The 19,600-nt window shown below is 37.6% G+C and overlaps 1 protein-coding gene across 2 annotated transcripts in view; it reads left to right on the forward strand.

Moving 5' to 3' along the window:
• The window catches only part of samd4a (sterile alpha motif domain containing 4A), a 55,851-nt gene that overhangs the window by 20,872 nt on the left and 15,379 nt on the right, over positions 1 to 19,600 (forward strand). For both annotated transcript variants that reach the window (XM_048190681.1, XM_048190682.1), the window contains exons 3-9: positions 10,968 to 11,489; positions 14,671 to 14,925; positions 15,132 to 15,241; positions 16,590 to 16,676; positions 17,323 to 17,554; positions 17,864 to 17,949; positions 18,782 to 18,894. In XM_048190681.1, the coding sequence (XP_048046638.1) occupies positions 10,968 to 11,489; positions 14,671 to 14,925; positions 15,132 to 15,241; positions 16,590 to 16,676; positions 17,323 to 17,554; positions 17,864 to 17,949; positions 18,782 to 18,894 (1,405 nt within the window). The remainder of the gene's footprint in view (positions 1 to 10,967; positions 11,490 to 14,670; positions 14,926 to 15,131; positions 15,242 to 16,589; positions 16,677 to 17,322; positions 17,555 to 17,863; positions 17,950 to 18,781; positions 18,895 to 19,600) is intronic.

Below are 19,600 nucleotides of genomic sequence, written 5' to 3' on the forward strand. Positions count from 1 at the left end.
TCATATACACCTATGGCTTGAGGGTGAGTAAAGCTTGGGCTAATTTTCATTTGAAAGTGAACTAATCCTTTAACACTGCAAAGGCGGTGCTAACCCTGCTCCGGAGCAGGGTTTCATAACCCCCGGTAAAAAACAGTGCTAACCCCGCTTCTAAATTACAAGTGTGAAACGTTCCTTTACCCAGGGTTAAAAGTGGTATTTAGAATGACGATAACCCAGGGTTAAACGCAGGGTGAAAAGCACTTTTGTATACAAGTTTATTCCCAGTTTTGAGAATGTGATATCTTTGTGCCATCAAGAAACAATAACAAATTGGCACTGCCCCTTGGGAATTAAAGGGGTGTCAGTGAATTTATTATCTGTGCAGCTACTATGCATGCAGAAATTTAGGTTGACTATAAGACCCAGACAGGGTGCCGGTGGGGTCCAGGCCTGTGGAGACCTGCAGAGATCGAGCCATTGCCTGTTAAAACTGCCGTTGAGGAAAGGTGGGGCCAATGAAGTTCAACAGGGGCCTCTTTTACATTCTTTCTTTCTCTCTCTTTCTCTGCCAACTAAAGCGTCAGCCTCTCCAGAGCTTTTTGCACACTCCCCGTGGGTGTCATTTCAGGATACCACACATCGATTCTGTCATTTTTTCATTCTTTCCTCTGTTACTTCTTGGAGTGTCATCTGAGGCTTTCCTCTCAGCTTCCCACTCACGGGAGTGTCTTATTCCCGACTCCTGGGAATCTTTTCAATGGGCCTCTGTCCTTCACATGGAAGTGTTTCCACTGGTCATTAGGTGGAATGGAGTTTGGTTTAGCCATACGGTAATGCTCCTCTCTTTCTTTCTCTTCCCCTCCCTGTCCTTTCTCCATATCAATGATGCTCCGTATTTCTCTCCACCCACTACTCTGCTGAATGCATTAGATCTTGGGGAGCCCGTTTAAGGAAGTGTTTGCTAAAGTAGCGTTGAGGGGGATGATCTCAAAAAGAAGGTATGTGTCTAACCAGCGTCGTTTCGGATGCAACGCACCCCAGTCGGAAACTGTGCATTCTTCTGTTAGACCTGTGGTATGCCAGCACATTCCGCACTGCTGAGCTGGAGCAAGCAGCCAGAGGGATGGGTGGGGCATCCTCGCTCGCTCGCTCACACACTCTCTCTCTCTCTCTCTCTCTCTCTCATTCTTTCTCTTCTCACTCTCTAGCCACTTTTTCCAAATAGGCCATTTTTCCTTTCCCCTCTTTCCCTACTGGAAAAATCTTCTTGGTGCGAGTTCGTACTGTGTCCACAGACCAATTCCAGTGTTGTTTTTTTCCCCTCATAAGTGGAAAAAAGTACAGACAGACCTAATTTTTAGACCTTCTGATGTGTTATACAGCAGGTTTGGTTTTTTTACAGCTGCATCTAGTGCATATTGACCTTATTTCTGAACCTAAGGTTGTATATCCACTGTCTCCTTCTCAAGAGATTAAAAAGTGGTGCATCATCCTCCCAGGAACACATTGTGTCCTTACTGTGTTGACTCAACAACTATAAAAAAGGAGTGATCCTGTTCTTGCTCTTGCTGTGTTTGTTGTGCTAACAAGACTAATATTGGACAATGGTTGAGCCTAGGATCACCGTGGTTACAGCCACATTATACTTTACCAAGACACCCCATGGTATTACCATAATGTTTTTATTTATTACTGTAAAAAACACTACTATGATGGTGCTGTTGAAGTACACTACCATTCAAAAGTTTGGGGTCACTTTTTTTGGTACACCTGTTCAACTGCTCATTAACACAAATATCTAATCAGCCAGTCACATGGATGGCAGCCATTCAATGCATTTAGGCATTGACGACCCGCTAAAGATTAAACTGAGCATCAGAATGGGGAAGAAAGGTGATTTAAGTGACTTTGAACATGTCATGTTTGTTGGTGCCAAACGGGCTTGTCTGAGTATTTCAGAAATTGCTGATCTACTGGGATTTTCACACGCAACCATCTCTAGGGTTTACAGAGAATGGTTCGAAAAAGAGAAAATATCCAGTGAGTGGCAGTTCTGTGGGAGAAAATGCCTTGTTGATTTTAGAGGTCAGAGGAGAATGGCCAGACTGGTTCAAGCTGATAGAAAAGAAACAGTAACTAACTTGTTACAACTGAGGTCTGCAGAAGAGCATCTCTGAACACAAAACGCGTCGAAACTTGAAGCAGATGGGCTACAGCAGCAGAAGACCACACCAGGTGCCACTCCTGTCAGCTAAGAACAGGAAACTGAGGCTACTATTTGCACTGGCTCACCGAAATTGGACAATAGAAGCTTGAAAAAAGGTTGCCTGGTCTGATGAGTCTCGATTTCTGTTGCGACGTTCAGATGGTAGGGTCAGAATTTGGCGTAAACAACACATAAGCATGTTGTCTTGTATCAGCAGTTCAGGCTGGTATTTGTAATGGTGTGGGGGATATTTTCTTGGCACACTTTGGGCAGTTGAGCATTGTTTAAATGCCACATCCAATCTGAGTATTGTTGCTGACCATGTCCTTCCCTTTATGACCACAGTGTTCCCATCTTCTGTTTGCTACTTCTAACAGGATAACACGCCATGTTACAAAGCTCAAATCACTCCAAACTGGTTTCTTGATAATGACAATAAGTTCACTATACTCAAATGGCCTCCATAGTCACCAGATCTCAATACAGTAGAGCACAATTGGGATGTGATGGAATATGGACAATATGGTCAATATGGACCAAAATCTCTGAGGAATTGTTGAATCAGTGCCACAAAGAATTAAGGCTTCTGAAGGCAAAAGGGGGACCAACCTGGTACTATCAATTTTGCCAAATTTACACTGCAAAGGTGGCACATTATGCTGCAATGTGTCTTTACACAGAATTTTGAGCAGGCACAGAGTAGCATTAACTCAGCTGTGTAAAGATGCCTAAAGTGTACCTAATAAAGTGGCCGGTGAGTGTATATTTAAATAAGCAAAAATTTATGGATATGGATATACCATGGAAATCTGTTACCATTGTACTTCTTTTAAGAGACAAAGGTGAAAACGAGGTCGCAAAGCAGTGTTTCAGTGACCTTCTTACTGTGTGCACTATGTCAGCACAGGGTGTGTGTGGTTTTAGCTGATGCCATCTCTGATGGTCTCATATAAATAGGGTGTTATCACCAGTCCACTGGTGTTTGGATTCGGTGTTGTGGCCATCCTATTTTTAGCATGAGAGAATCATGTGTCTGACAAACACATCTCCTCCCATGCAGACGTGAGCGTGTGCGTGACTGTTTGTATGACTGTGCGTGTGTTTTTATCAGCCACCAATTGTGTTCCTGGTGTTAATGGAGGATCTGGTGACATACGATGGGGGTTGCGTGTTATCCAGGCGTGTATCCAGGTCAAGAGGGGCACTGATGCTGTTACAGCGGTCTGCAGGGGGTTTATATTCAGTCTCTCATTAAAAGTGACTCAAAGTTCATTTAATTAAAAGGGGAAAATGTCTGTCTGCGTACGGTCGGCTGAATGGTCTCTAATGTGCACTGCTTTGGTTTAACCACCCATCTCCGTCTGGTGAACAGCATGTCTGTCTGTGCTTCTGTTTGTTTGTTAAAGGTGTGTCGATGTACAAGGCTGGCTGTATTCTCTTCATCACACTGGCTTCTTTGCTTCATATATAACATAGCGACCAATATCTCTCTGACACTCTGCTATGGCAGGAGATATACTTCGAAAATGACATTGATGATCAAAGGGTTAGTTCACCCAAAAATGAAATTTCTGTCATTAATTGCTCAACCTCATGTCGTTCCACACCCGTAAGACCTTCGTTCATCTTTGGAACACAAATTAAGATATTTTTTGATGAAATCCGTTTTTTTGTCTCCCATAGAAAGCAATGAAATTAACACTTTCAAGGTCCAGAAAAGCAGTAAAGACATTGTTAAAATAGTCCATGTGACTACAGTGGTTCAACCTTAATGTTATGAAGCAACAAGAATACTTTTTGTGCGCAAAAACAAAACAAAGATAACGACTTTATTCAACAATTTCTTCTCTACCCTGTCAGTCTCCTACGCAGTTGATGCAGTGCAGTGCTTCTGTGTTTACGTCCAAATGCCGGCTCAGTATTGGCTGACGCTGTTCACGTGAGCAGCACAACGTATGCATGTGATCATGACGCAGGAGCCGGCCAATAATGAGCTCTGCAATGTGTCTTCAACGTAAACGGTGTAGGAAACTGACAGGGTAGAGAGGAAATTATAAAAGGTGCCCTAGATTCAAAATTTGAATTTACCTTGGCATAGTTGAATAACAAGAGTTCAGTACATGGAAAAGACATAAATTGAGTTTTAAACTCCATTGCTTTCTCTTTCTTATGTAAATCTCATTTGTTTAAAAGACTTCTGGAAAACACACGGATCTCAACATAACACCGACTGTTACGAAACAGTCGGGGTGTACGCCCCCAATATTTGCATATGCCATCCCATGTTCCCAACATGATGAAAGCCATTACACAAGGGCAGCCAGTAACGTCTGGATCTGCACAGGTGAATCATCAGACTAGGTAAGCAAGAACAACAGCGAAAATGGCAGATGGAGCAATATTAACTGACATGATAACATGATATTTTTAGTGATATTTGTAAATTGTCTATCTAAATGTTTCGTTAGCATTTTGCTAATGTACTGTTAAATGAGGTTAAAGTTACCATCGTTTCTTACTGAATTCACGGAGACAAGAGCCGTCGCTATTTTCATTTTTAAACACTTAAACACAACTTCATTCTTTATAAATCTCTCCAACAGTGTAGCATTAGCCGTTAGCCACGGAGCACAGCCTCAAACTCATTCAGAATCAAATATAAACATCAAAATAAATACTTTACTCACATAATTCGAAGCATGCATACAGCATGCATGACGAACATCTTGTAAAGATCCATTTGAGGGTTATATTAGCTGTGTGAACTTTGTAAATGTGCTGTAATATAATCGAGAGCTCGTGTGGCAGGGAGCACGCAAATTAAAGGGGCGGCGCGCTGAAAAAATAAGTGCATAGTTAATGATGCCCCAAAATAGGCAGTTAAAAAAATGATTTAAAAAAAATCTATGGGGTATTTTGAGCTGAAACTTCACAGACACATTCAGGGGACACCTTAGACTTATATTACATCTTGTGAAAAAGCATTCTTGGGCACCTTTAATTTATTTAATTTATTGGTTATTTTTGTTTAGTTTTTGCACACAAAGTATTCTCATCGTTTTATAACATTAAGGTTGAACCACTGTAGTCATGTTGACTACTTTAACAATGTCTTTACTACTATATTGGACCTTGGATGTGGTAATTTCATTGCTTTCTATGGGAGATAAAAAAAACAAACAAACTCGGATTTCATCAAAAATATCTTAATTTATGTTCTGAAGATGAACGAAGGTCTTACGGGTTTGGAACAACACGAGGGTGAGTAATTAATGACAGAAATTTCATGTTTGTGGGAACTAACCCTTTAATGGTATTATGCGATATTGCTTTTGTATAACAAGAAGTATGAGAAGTAATCAGTTGAATGAATGATTCAGTGACTCACACAAAGACAGTGGCTGAATTTAAAATAACGCACTAGCATACTACTCTTACTGTTTCTATTTATTTCTGTTTCATATGTTTTACATGTATACATTTGTAGTAGTTTGATTGTATGATATTCCAAATGCAGCCAGTCTTATTTAATTCCTGAATGAATCAGTTGATTAAATGATTAATTGGCTCACTCATAAATAATAAACTTCTTTAAATACACAATAAAAAAGTAATACTTATTTAACTGTATTTACTGTACTTTTATCATAAGAGACTTCTTTTAAAAACAGTAAAAAAAGTTACCGACCCCATGTGTACATGTATAATTATAATATGAAAAATAATTTGTATTATCCATTATCAACTTTAACAGTTTGTCTCAATTGCATCTTGCCTTTTTTTTCTTTGTGTATTCAGGATAGCACATAAGAATCATTAATCATTAATTATTCAGTGACTCACTCATAAAGACAGTGGCTGGTTTCGAAATAGCCTGCTACGTTTACTATTTCTGTCAGATCTTTGTATGTAAAAATTAGGAGTAGAATGATAGTATGTTATTCCGAATTCAGCCAGTCAGTTGTTTAGTTCTTGAACAAATCAGTTGATTCATTGACTCACTCGTAAACAGTCATGTGTTTAGTGAGGCTCACTCAGGAGGAATAGTTTCTCAGTGTTTTTGCTCAGGCCTCGCTCCTCTAGAGTAGTTTGTAGACTCAAGCATTTTGCCGTTATAGAGCAGCTTCTAATTTAAGCCAATCGGAAGGTTAAGTGCAAGGGGTGGAGAAAATACAAATTACGGCCAAATGCAGGGATGTTTGAAAGCTCTGTTCCCTGAGAGCGAGCGCCACGTGTGGAGTTCACTAGAACACATTGTTTTACTGTCTAAAAATGACTCAGTGAAGCCTTAAAGAAGGGCTTTCCTCAGACTGACCGCTGTGAATCAACTGTGATTCACAGTCTCCCTGCAGAATGTTGCTTTCACTCCGTTTCTGTCTCTTTCTCCCTCTTTCTTTCGGTCCCATCCAACTTTTTCCATTCCAATGCTTTAGTTAATAGTTGTAAACACTTTAAATACTGTAAAAGGAGGGAGGTTTGGTGGATAAGTCAAAAGAAGAGTTAAAAAAGGAGAGAGTTGTGGGCACACAAGGAGAGTCAGAGAGAAACACATTCCTGTGAGGGTCACGTTCCACCAGCTCCGGGGTCTATGAGCCGACTGCTTAGCTATGAGATATGAATTAGTATGTCTTAATATACCTTCCACTGGACTGCAGATAAAAACGGCTTAAACCAGGTTTGTTGGTCTTAACTGCTCTTCTAGCCTGGTCAAGCTGGTTTTAAAGAGGTTTTGTGAACTTTAATGCTGGCTAGGTCACTAGACCATTTTGCCAACCAGATAAAGTTGGTTGGCCCAGAAGCCCATCATAAATCAGCCTAAACCAGTTAAATTTAAATTGTGTGACTCATGGCGTCTACAAAAGCATTTGCTTTTCTTTAATATCCTCCGAGCTCATGATAAGTTTGTCTTTTATATATATATAAATTATAGTGATTCACTGTACTGTATCAGTTACTGTATGGATTCATATTTAATAATATTGAATCATTTTACATTTAGATTACCTTTGAAGGTATTTCTATTTTTTATCTTTAAGAGCAATATAAAAATAATTTAATAACACTGTTAATGTAATGTTTAGCTAATCTCAAAATGAATATCCATGTTTCATACGGTAGTAAGAATTTATTTTTTAAGTGTTTTTTTTTTAGTTATTTTTATTTTATTGAGAAACTATTAAACTATTAAAATTCCTTTTCAGTAACTGAAATAAAGATTAAATAAAATTATATGAAAAATTAAAATGATAAATGTTGAAAAAAAAAGATTTTTGCATTGGCAACTAAATGAAGTTGAAATCAGTTGTAGTACTAAAATTACCAAGATGAAAACTGAAATAAAAATAAATGAAAGCTATATAGAAATAAAAAAACTATTAAAAATGACAAAAGCACATGAATTACTAAATCTTAAACTAAAATTCAAAAATAAAAGCTAATTAAATTATTTTAGAAATACTATAACAATGTAAATTATTATAAATGTATTATTATAAATTACTAAAAGAACACTGGTTATACTTAGTAATATAGAATTTTATTATCAGCCATTTATTGGCTATTAATCATGTGGTATGTTCCGAAATATGTCAGAACGTAATGCAAGTATGCAAAAAACTGACTGAATTTACATGCATAGCTGACACATGAGATGGTTTTGCAATATCTGGAGAGTCTGTTCTTGCAAAATATCCAATGTAGGATTTAGCAGTGAGACACATAGAAATGGGAGAGTGTGAGAAAGAGGGCCAACGTCTCTCTGGAAGCTCTGTGATCAGATCCTGAAGGAAGTGAACGGGGGGGATGGTGGCAGAGGAAGTCAGAATCCTTGAGATGAGTAGGCTGCATTGTTTTAGAAGCAGCACTCCCTCTATATCCAGCTGGATGGGTGGAGCGAAGGAAAAAGAACTGTGTAATGATGGAGGAGTGTGGGAGCCACAGAGGAGCTGGCAACCGCTGAGATAGAGCAGGACACTGGCCAAGTTGAATGCTGAGCTCTAATTTTAGTATAGGAGTGTTATTGAGGGTCATGAGGACTTTATTACCAGATAAACTCATCACAACCTTTGGCAAGGCACAAACTGAACCAAGCTGAGTGGTGACACATTGTGGTGGACGAATAACCTTCTCTCATCACTCATTGGATTTTCCTGTCTTTCTGACTAAGCGCTTTTGTCTATTGTTGATTTCAGAAACTTTATTTTTAAATAGTTTGTCACATCTTGCGAAAGTCACCCCTTAACATGACATGTTTTTAGTGGTTTGTGATTGCGGTTGCACACACATGGTCTTATTTAGTACTGAAGACATGAGCTTGATCGAATGTTTCCATAAAACACTTTTTGTTTTGTGTTTTATAGCAAATGTATCTTGCTTTAAAGTCTGGCTTAGTAACTGAACAGTTGCGGATTGGAATTGCTTAAATGTACCAAAGTCTCGTAGATAAAGGACCACGAGGAGGTGTCTACTTGTCCTCTAGAAGCCCGTAGGCCCATCAGTAAAAATGGAAGTTCCTGAAAAAGACTCCCAGAGAGACACTTAATCATCGGTCCCCAGTTGTCCTCAAGTCTGCGTGTCTCTCTTTAGCGTGACATTGGTATGAAGAGGTCTAAACAAGCATAGCTCCCTGCTAAACATGACAGAAGACCTCCGAAACATCTCTACTCATGCACACACTGATGAAATTCATTTATGATCCTGTTTCATTAACGCTACAATCATTCTTGTCTTTTTAAAGTGCTAAACATGTCATAATGTCATAATGATTATTTTATGCATTTGCATACTGATTAAAACATGTCAGAGTCCCAAAATCAAATGGGGAAAAGTTTTGCGTAACGAATGACATTTATTTTTAGAATTTTTTTGTGACTATGCTATGCACAAATTCTCATTGCCATAATACATCCGGATGTGTTAATTTTTGAAATTTTTTTGTACATTGAGAAAGGCCAAAATATTTTTTTTTATATGCCTCTGAAATTATTTAATAAATGTAAGTAATAGAGTATTTGAATGTAATCATCTTTATAAAATGACTTTTTGTAATTCCATTATTTTCAGTTGTGATTCACAATTTAAAATAATGAAGTCGCATTAACCCTTTGACGCGTACAATCACACCGGTGTGATCAGTCTTGGCTGGTCCCTGGAGCGTACGATCACACCGGTGTGATCAGAACATTTAGTGCCTCATGAGATCTACTGCTAAATTCAAACTGCTTTCGCGCTTTGGCTTGCGCAGAGCCAGAGACGGACGTGCTAAGTGCTTGTCATATATCACAACTATTCAGTGTTTTCAACCACATAAGGTTTATTTTAGGTTTCAGACTTTTAATACACATATGATACACATATGTACTAGCAAAACAATACATTTATAGTTTGTTAAATACACACTGATGTCTATGGAAGCGGCAATAACATCATCTTGACATCATCTATGAAATACATGAAATACATCTAAATTTAAATTATCTCTTAGATGTGGCTGTTGTAGTTTATGATCACATTGGCTCCAGCTGGCTGCAGTAAATAAGGTGTATTCAAATGACTTTAACTTAGTCCTTTTTACATTTACTGGGTTTAAATTCATACTGCCCGCCATGCACAGTTGCACTAAAGTCACCGGGGTGGCCGTGGCACCGGGGCTTGGGCCCATCATCGTTGCTTGCAGCTATATTTTTCAGTTGTGATTTCTGTAAGTCCGTATTAAAGGCAGGACAGCACATACTATGATGTTTAATTATTTTATAATTTAAATAATACATATCATTATCTTCACACATTATGGTAATAAGAATTACTTTTATATATATAAAATAATATATAATATGGTTATGAAAAAAATCCTAAAAATGTGAGCTAGACATGTTCTTGACAGCTTTCATGAGATTGTGATCATACAAGACATTCCTGGAGCCCATTTGTGGCTATACATGTCCAAAATAAAGGCAGACCAAGAGAATAAATGAGTCATAGACCTGATCTGGAGGTAGCCAGAAGTTCACTCTGTGGCCCATGTTCTCTATTATTGGTGGTGGACAAAGCCTCTGTCGTGACCTCAAAATATCTATAGTTCCTGTAGTTCATTTCTGAGGCATGTTAAAATAGGTTGCGCGACTCTGGTTATGAGTAGTGTCCTCAACAAATTTTTAAAATGCAGCAGCTATTTTAAAGGAAGAGTAGAAACAGGGATGACTTTGCTCATGTTAATCTTTTATATTATCTTATTTTATTTATTAACCTTGATTTCCTTATATATATATATATATATATATATATATATATATATATATATATATATATATATATATATATATATATATATATATATATATATTTTTTTTTTTTTTTTTTTTTTTTTTTTTTTCTGTAAACAATTTTATTTTATTTATTTTATTTACCTTGAATTCCTTTTATATATATATATATATATATATATATATATATATATATATATATATATATATATATATATTTTTTTAAATTTATTTTCTGTAAACAATTTTATTTTATTTACCTTGAATTCCTTTTATTTGATTTTTTTTATTTTTTAAAGTGCCCATTTCTGTGAACTTGTGCTAAACTCCTTATGCGAAATTTCTTTTATTTATTCATTTTTTTTTATTTTATTTTAAGGTGCCCTTTTCTGTAAACTATTTTATTTTATTTTATATTTTAGGTGTAAACTTATGCTAACATTTGAATTCCTTTTATTTCCAGCTTATCCTAACCTTTTTCTAACTTAATCTTTTTACTCTCTGTTTTTATTTTGCAGTGGTGATCAGTCAGTGGCAGAGTGAGCCGAAGGAACGGGTCATCTCTCTGGTTTTGACCCACCTGCCTCTCCTAAAACCGGGCAACGTCGAGGCCAAGGTGGAGTACATGAGTCTCCTGCCGAAAATCTTGAGCCACACTATCGAACATGGCCGGCACTTGGAGGAAAGCAGGCAGCTTCTGTCCTACGCTCTCATTCACCCTGCAACCTCCCTGGAGGACCGGGCGAACCTCGCCCTCTGGCTCAACCACCTGGAGGAGCGGGCAGCTGCCCGAGGAGCAGGAGACTCCCTTGAGCGTGTACCTTCATCTCACCATGGGCAGCCTCCGCACCTCTACCCCCACCACCAGCGCTACGGGTCAGATGACCGTCTCAATGGCTGGCAGAGCTCGAGAGACTCTGGGCTCGGAAGTTGGCAGCAGCAGCAACAGGGCTGTGAAAACGGCCACCTCTCACTGTACCCATCATCCTCTGTGCCCTCCACTATCAACGCTGTAGGTACAGGCAGTGGGACCAACACAAGTGAGTAGGCTATTCTTCACTTTAGGCTTAAAGGGTTAGTTCACCCAAAAATGAAATTTCTGCCAACGTTGTTCACGTGAGCAGCACAAGGCATGTGTGTGATGCTGGCCAATACTGAGCCAGCGTTCTTATATTGTGCACAAAAAGTATTCTTGTTGCTTCATAACATTAAGATTGAACCACTGTGGTCACGTTGACTATTTTAACGATGTCTTTACTACCTTTCTGGACCTTGAATGTAGTAATTACGTTGCTTTCTATGGGGGATTCATCAAAAATATCTTAATTCGTGTTCCGAAGATGAACAAAGGTCTTATGTTTGGAACGAAATGAGGGTGAGTAATAAATAACAGAAATTTCATTTTTGGGTGAACTAACCCTTTAACGTGGGATGCTGTCTGTTTCCTCTTGCTTAGTCTGTCTACAGCCACAGGTGTTTCATATAAGCTATCTGCTATTTTGTCTTTGGCTAGTGAGATTAAAACAGCTGCAGATTCAGACCACCAACTCTTTCAGAATTGACATTATTGTGACCCTCTCAAATCCCTACCCATTTCCTCTTGGCCAATTCAGATGCTGTACTTAAGACTTCAGTTTTATCTCTCACATGTAGGAGCATTCAGAACTACGATAGCCCAGCAACATCAGAGGTCTTTCGGCCCACAAAACAAGAGGAAAAATGTGTACATGCGGCACTGCCGTGCTGTGGGTGTAACAAAGATATTCAGATTGAACATATCTGTGGTCAGAGCATGATATTTCCAGCTAAGAATGCAAGGGTCTTTTTTTCTGATGAAGGAGACAGCTGAGGATATAAATAAGGTCACATTTAAAGCACTGCTCTCTACCAGATCCTCTTTATTTTTGACTACTTAGAGTTTCAACATCACAAAGGACTGGTTTCACAACTCTCCTCCAGCAACCTCAGGATGTAGGCTCTTAAAACAGCATCATTTCTTTTAAATAAAGAAATATATATATATATATATATATATATATATATATATATATATGTGTGTGTGTGTGTGTATAATATGTAAGTGAGCATAGCAAAATAAAGTAAACTGTGACGTATTATACCTAAAAATTATTCAGACACTTTGACCTGACCATGTTTTGCTTAAGTGTTATCTGACATAATTAAGATATATTTTTTCTGTCACAGTTTAACTCTGAGATCTTGTCATATTTTATTACCATTTTTTTAAACTATAGTGAATAAACTGTATTAATCAATGAAATGTTCAAGGTGTCTGAATACATTTTGGTCCATGTAAGATAAACGGGTCAAGTGACACAGGCACAAAATGACTGCTTTATCTATATACTTTTTCAAATTAATCAATTAATGTATATATTTAAAGTAAACATTATAAAATATAATACTATCGACGGCTTCAGTCGTGTAGGTTATCAGGTCAACAAATTGAGATAGGTGCAAAGTTACTTCTTTACAACAAACCCTTAATTATGATTGTGAAGTAAGAGTAAAACGTAACAATATATAAGACCCTCTTTAAACATTGTCAATTTTCTCCTCATAATCACCTTTGAACATTTGTAAATTGAGTCAGAACAGCATCCTGTGTCCTCCTTTACACAAACAAAACACCCTCTCACCTCCCCAACTAAGCACCGCATACCATCCCAGCTCTTCCCTTGTAAGGTATCCTTTGTGGAGGTTTGTATTTAGGGAAAATGGCTAATATTTAGGGACTGGAACTTGTAATGTTAGCTGGGCACCTATTTTAAACTAGCCCGCGAAGACCTATACATAGTCCAAACATTTACAGCCGCATATAGGAGGAGAGGACGGACTCCACGCGGCCTATAGCGTATCTTCTCCATCTCATTCTCTGTTTGTTTCCTCTCGCCCCTCGCCGTGACAGGGTTGAATGTTCCAGAAGAAGAAGACAGGCTCACCTGTTTAGTAGGTGCAATGGAAAAGACTCGCAGCTTGTTTGGTTTGCCAGGTTTTCCCCCTTCAGAGGAAACAAGTAAACTTGTGTTGGTCGTGCTGGCTAAAGCAATTTAGTGCTACAGAAGATGTTAGTCAGACTAGTCTCAGATTTGTGCTGTAAATCTGAATCTGATTGACGTCAGGGTTTGTTTGGTTGGAGTGAGTTCACACCACGCACAAGTCTGCTTGAACATAGGGGTCTAGGTACAGTTCATGTGTACCTAGTGTAATTTGAGTAGATTACCTGCTATTGATAACATAAAATTTTCCTGTCATTAGGGACGGGAAACTTTTTAATTTAGAATGGGTTCTAAATCTTTCAGACTCTTATGAGTTGGTTCTCTTTAGCGAATCAAAAACATTCAGCTCGAACAGTGTAGTCTGATTCCTGAACGAATGATTCTAATGAACGAGTTCTTTTTAGTGAATCAAAACAGCTCAGTGTAATCTGATTCCCAAATGAATGATTCTTATGAGTTGGTTCTTTTCAGTGAATCAGAAAACATACAGCTTATAAATCGTATGTTCTGAGATTTAAATCAGTGTAATTACTGACTTCATGTTCGTTTGATGACATGCAGTTAAAGTTACACAATATGATGTCTGTCAGTCAAAAGTTATAAAAAAATAACTGAATAAAACAAATGAGCAATGTTTGTGCTTAGTATTGTGATTTAATATGTTGTTTTATGTGTCTCAACAAACATTATGAAAAATAATTGAAAAGTTTGTGATAGATAGATAGATTTCCTTAGAATTCCCTAGATAGAATTCTAATGTATAGTAATTAATTTAATAATTAAATATCTAAGAAAATTATTTTGGTGGTTTGGTCACATCAAAAAAAGTTTCAGTTTAAAATAAGAGCATCACGGTTTGCGGTGTCACAGGAATTTGGAGTAGATGGTGTATTGTTACATTTTGAATTCATTATTATTTATTAATTATTCAAAATAGCCCTGGAGTATGAAATTATATCTTGTTGCTCATATTCATTGCAGTCCAAAATAATTGTGCATACTTAAAGCAACTTAAAGCCCCGGTACTATTCGACCCCTTTTAAAAAGTTCACCCTTACGTCTGCTTGGTAACAACAGAGCTACTAAACGTAGCTCGTAAATTTGAAGCTTTTGATAGAAGTTTCCGGAAATATAACAGTCCTGACTTATTTGTGTTGATCCCCATGGCCCGATCTCATGGCGCGTGTCTGTTTTCTCTCAGTCCTTTCGGGTGGGCAGCACAGTCCTCTGAGGCGTTCTGTGTCTCTGACCCCTCCGATGAGCGGCGGATCTAACCAGCCTCTGGGGCACGGATGGCTCTCCCAGGAGGACCTGCGTCCCCGCGGGCCAGCCCCCGACCACGCCCCCATCTCTCCTCAGAGCAGCGTGGCGTCCTCGGGCAGCGGAGGCAGCGAGCACCTGGAGGAACACGCTGCGGTCCGAAGTACATTCCATGAGGAAGGCAGCGGAATGAGGGGTGAGCCACAAATGTGTTCATGTGCATTTGAAAAAAAAAAAAGCTTTTGACTAAAGCAGGGATGTGTCTATTTTCAGGGAACTTGGAAATAAATAATTGGTCTAATGAGTCATAAAGATGAGCCCAGACCTTTAAAAATTAGGTCACTCACATGAAATCTTATCTTGCATTGCTTTTTAACTGAATTAATGTGACGTCACCCTCAGATGTGCCGGCATGGCTGAAGAGTCTACGTCTCCATAAGTACGCTGGGCTCTTCTCCACCATGACATATGATGAGATGATGTCACTGACGGAGCAGCAGCTGGAAGCTCAGGTTGGTGCTTTCATTGCTCTTATTGTTACACTTCAAGAAAAGTGTTCTTACTAATACTTATATATATATATATATTGGAAAATAAAACAAAAATACATATAATATGACACAAACACACACACACACACACATATATATATATATATATATATATATATATATTATCCTTAAAACAAGACTTTTAACACTTTAAAATTATTTTTTAAGATATTTTACGAAATAATAAAAGATAAGAAGTCTTGTATTTAAAGAAATTGATCAAAATTTTGTGAGGTTATGCTTAAAACAAAAAATTAAACATTTTACAATTGAGATAGGAAAAATACATTTGTTTTCACTTTAAATTTGCATTTCTTACCCCATTGGGGTTTTGTTTGTTTTTTTTTTGTTTGTTTTTTTCTAATTTAAGCATAAATCATTAAATTTTTATAAGACATCAGGGTAACACTTTATTTTAGGTTCAGTTCTCACTTTTAACTAGTTGCTTATTAGCTTTCATATTACTAGTATATAAGTTGTTTATTAGTACTTATAAAGCACATATTAATGCCTTATTCTGCATAACCTTATTCTACATCCCTTAATTCTACCCAATACCTACATTTAAATGCTACAAAAACTACCTTACTAACTATTAATATGCATTAAATTAGGAGTTAATTGAGGCAAAAATTGTAGTTAATATTGAATACTTGTTCCCTATACTGAAGTGTTACCGACATCTCTAAAAATATGTTTCATATATAATGACAATTTCATTCTCAACTACATGTATCTTTTTTTTAAGAATGTTTAGGTATTTATATTGGGGGGAAAAAAGTCAAAGATACTTATCAAGAAAATTGTTTTTGCAGATCACCTCTAGCCGGTTTAAAACGTTAGTTACAAAGTAACATTGCCAGAGAGGTTCTAGCATGTACAAGATACGGGTATGCTGAGTTTGAGCCAATCACAAGACTTAATTACTTCTTGTCATTTATGTGATGCAGGGGATACTCACAATTACAGTATATTAATTTAGCTAGCTTGCAAGCTATGTTGTGTATTTAGCTCCAAATATTTGTGCCCACAATTAGTTGTAGTCTACTGTATGTCTGGCACAGCTACTGTGGTAACAATGCATCTAAAACACAGAAAGCCATTACTTGTGGAATAACACATATGGGAATGTTACAAATTCAAGTTTTTATGTGTGGCTATTATTGTAGGTGATTCTTATATATTTTGTCCATCTTGTATCTACATTTATAGGTTTGCAAATGTTATATGTTGTAGCATCGTTGCATATTATCAATCTGTTTTTATGTCATGTAGCATGTGTTTTAAACATTGTTTTCTTCTGATATAGCAAGTCACTAAAGGGGCACGGCACAAGATCATCATTAGTATTCAGAAGCTGAAAGACCGACAAAACATGCTGCGCTGTTTGGAGAAGGTCAGAGCCTCTCTTTTCCCATCTTCAACCCTAACCTTTGTTCATATGAACAGTCCTCTTGATCACAAACTTCACATTTGCATTCATTCATACAGCAGATGCCTTTTTCACTGTAGCAAATTGGGGTTTGAAGCTTCAATGTTTCAGTTTCCGGCCTTGATCTTTAACTGCAGTGCCACACTAACTCTGGAGTCCTGCTAATATAATTTTCACAAGCAATATAATGTCATCTATTTAATTCAAGGACAATATTTGAAACAACAAGAGACAGGAAGGAGCCAGATGTCTAATTTCAGAGCAACCTTTTCATCAAACTTTCCATCTCGGTGCATTTGTAGCATCAGAAATAAGACACCTCCTCCTGATAGCCGGATCCATTTAAAGTTTTAATGTCCCGCATGTGTCGGCCCTCTTAGAGTCGCACCGTGCGACGGGGAAACAAACATGCCATTATTTTTGGTAGACCTTTATTTTGTCCTCACATGTCATTTTCCACCTCATTACATGTCTGAAATATCCCGACACCCGACAGTTGCCCGTATTGAATTTATGGAAGCGTCCAAAATAATGCTGCACCGCAACCTTGAATACAACAACTACGCTTGCATCCATTCGTCATCTCTCTCTCTCTCTCTTTCTCTTTCAGGACATTTTGGAGGGAGGGAATCTACGTGCTCCTTTGCAGGAGCTCCACCAGATCATCCAGACGCCCATTAAAACCTGCAGCACAGAGGATTCGTCACAGCGCCACCTGCTGAGCGCAGAGGGGAAGAGCAGCATCGCCAGCTCCCACCTGGGCGGAGGAGAGACGGAGGGCAGCTCCACGGTCATAGCTGAGGGGGACATCCCTGCTCAGTTCACTCGCGTCATGGGCAAAGGTTCACACGTAGTTCTTCCCGTAATCTGAGAATCATTTGAGGCATTTAGGATTGTTTAAATCATCACTTTCCATTTCCACACATCTTTATCTTACAGACAGGAAAATGGGTCAGGGGTTGTCAGACAGAGATTATGTAATTTACTTTCCTCAACTCTTGCTGAGCTTTCCATAAACATAAGAGACTGAAAGTCAAACTAAAACTCATACTAAAACAGCAGTAGTAGTAGTTTTGGCATCATGGAACTCTTTTTTTTTTTTTCTTCTTTTTATATAGATATGTAACTCTTTTTGTCTTTCTCTGTGACAGTTTGCACACAACTCCTCGTCTCCGGGTCGGATGAGGAGAACATTAGTTCCTACCTACAGCTTATTGATAAGTGCCTAATCCATGAGGTAAGCGTTCATGAAAACTTCATTTCTTAACATGAAAGTTCTGGCTCTTATTGTGAAAAATTCATCTGCTTTTTATTATCCAATAAATTCCCTGTGGAGACAATCAAGTCCTTAATTGTTGAATATCCTGTTTTACTCAGAATTATGTCACATTAATAAGTAAAGTGGTTATGAAAATGAAATAAAATGAAATAATAAATTAAAAAATAAATAAATTAATTAATTAAATAAAAACTGTTTTAAGTTGAAACATTAAAATTACTAAAGCAAAAATAAAAATAAATTAAAGCTAAATGGAACTAATAAAAAAGACAAAACTAATATAAAAATAAAATCTCATTTAAAATCTTAATAAATATTATAATAGTATATTAATAATACTAAACTAACACTAATGAACTTCGTTTCATGTTGATTTCAAATAACCAATAGCTTTTAGTGCAAGATTTGCTTTCCCTGATTTAGAGAGATGGGTGGTTATCATTCTAGAGAGCATTTGATTGGATAAAATTTGTATATTGTCATCAATATGTATCAGGAAGACTGCAGAAGAAAGTATCTGATAAAAATATATTTTATTTCAGGTGTTAAACCTAATAAACATGAACTTAGTCACTAAACAATTTAGATTTTTCAAAATACTGTCATGATCAGCAAATGGCGAGTTCTTTTTATTGGTTTGTATTATTCTTATTATTGAAACTGCTGAGCAAATCACACCCAATTTAAGGTTAAGCAGATATAGTCCCATTAGACACGGTTTTGGAGTCATCACTTATGAGGTGTAATGTTAATGATGCGTAGTGTTGAGTCTCTCTCCCACCCCTCACAGGCCTTCACAGAGACACAGAAAAAGAGGTTGTTGTCATGGAAACAGCAAGTGCAGGTGCAGTTCCGGTCAATTTCACGAAAAACTCTACTGGACTTAACAGGACAGAGACGAAGGTAGAGTGAATTTTGGAGGTTGTTTCTGTTGAGACTTGCTTTTCTTCTGTCTGGTGTCCTAGAGACCCTGATACTAAAAAACATTATATTTTTAACATGTTCCTCGTGTTAAACATTAACATACGACATATTAAATCCTTTTAGACAGATATTACTGAAGTTTTAACCAAAGTCCCTTTAAGACAAGTCATTTCACTCGGCGGCCATCTTTGAAACGCCTCTCGGGCATCCTGGGCATCGTGCAATCTCTTTGAATGGGGAAACATCAAATTCTCCAAAACTGTTTGCCAACCTTACGATTAAATTTCATATTTGAAATCACCAATTAAATCTAACAACAACCGGCTCATAAATTTAGTTTCTAAACGCTCGATTCATGACAAAAAAACTATATTTTTCAGGCTGGATCAAGCTAATGCGCATGCGCAGACCTAAATGCGCGTCTCTTTGGAGGCACACGTCTGACTGTTTCTATAGAAACCGGTGATTCTAACGGCCGCTGAAGTGACGCGATGACTTAAACAGTCGGCGATTGGCACTTATTTAGAAGGCGGAACTTATTCCGCCATATTGCGCGATACACTTTCTCCCATTCAAAACAATACGAGTGACACGTCTTGTGTTATTCTATAGTCTTTGGTTTTAACCCTCTATTTTATACTAAAATAGACCTTTCAAAAAGTCCTTGTTATTCAGGTTTTACAAT

Source organism: Megalobrama amblycephala, linkage group LG5 (assembly GCF_018812025.1).
Source record: "Megalobrama amblycephala isolate DHTTF-2021 linkage group LG5, ASM1881202v1, whole genome shotgun sequence".
Taxonomy (NCBI): domain Eukaryota; kingdom Metazoa; phylum Chordata; class Actinopteri; order Cypriniformes; family Xenocyprididae; genus Megalobrama; species Megalobrama amblycephala.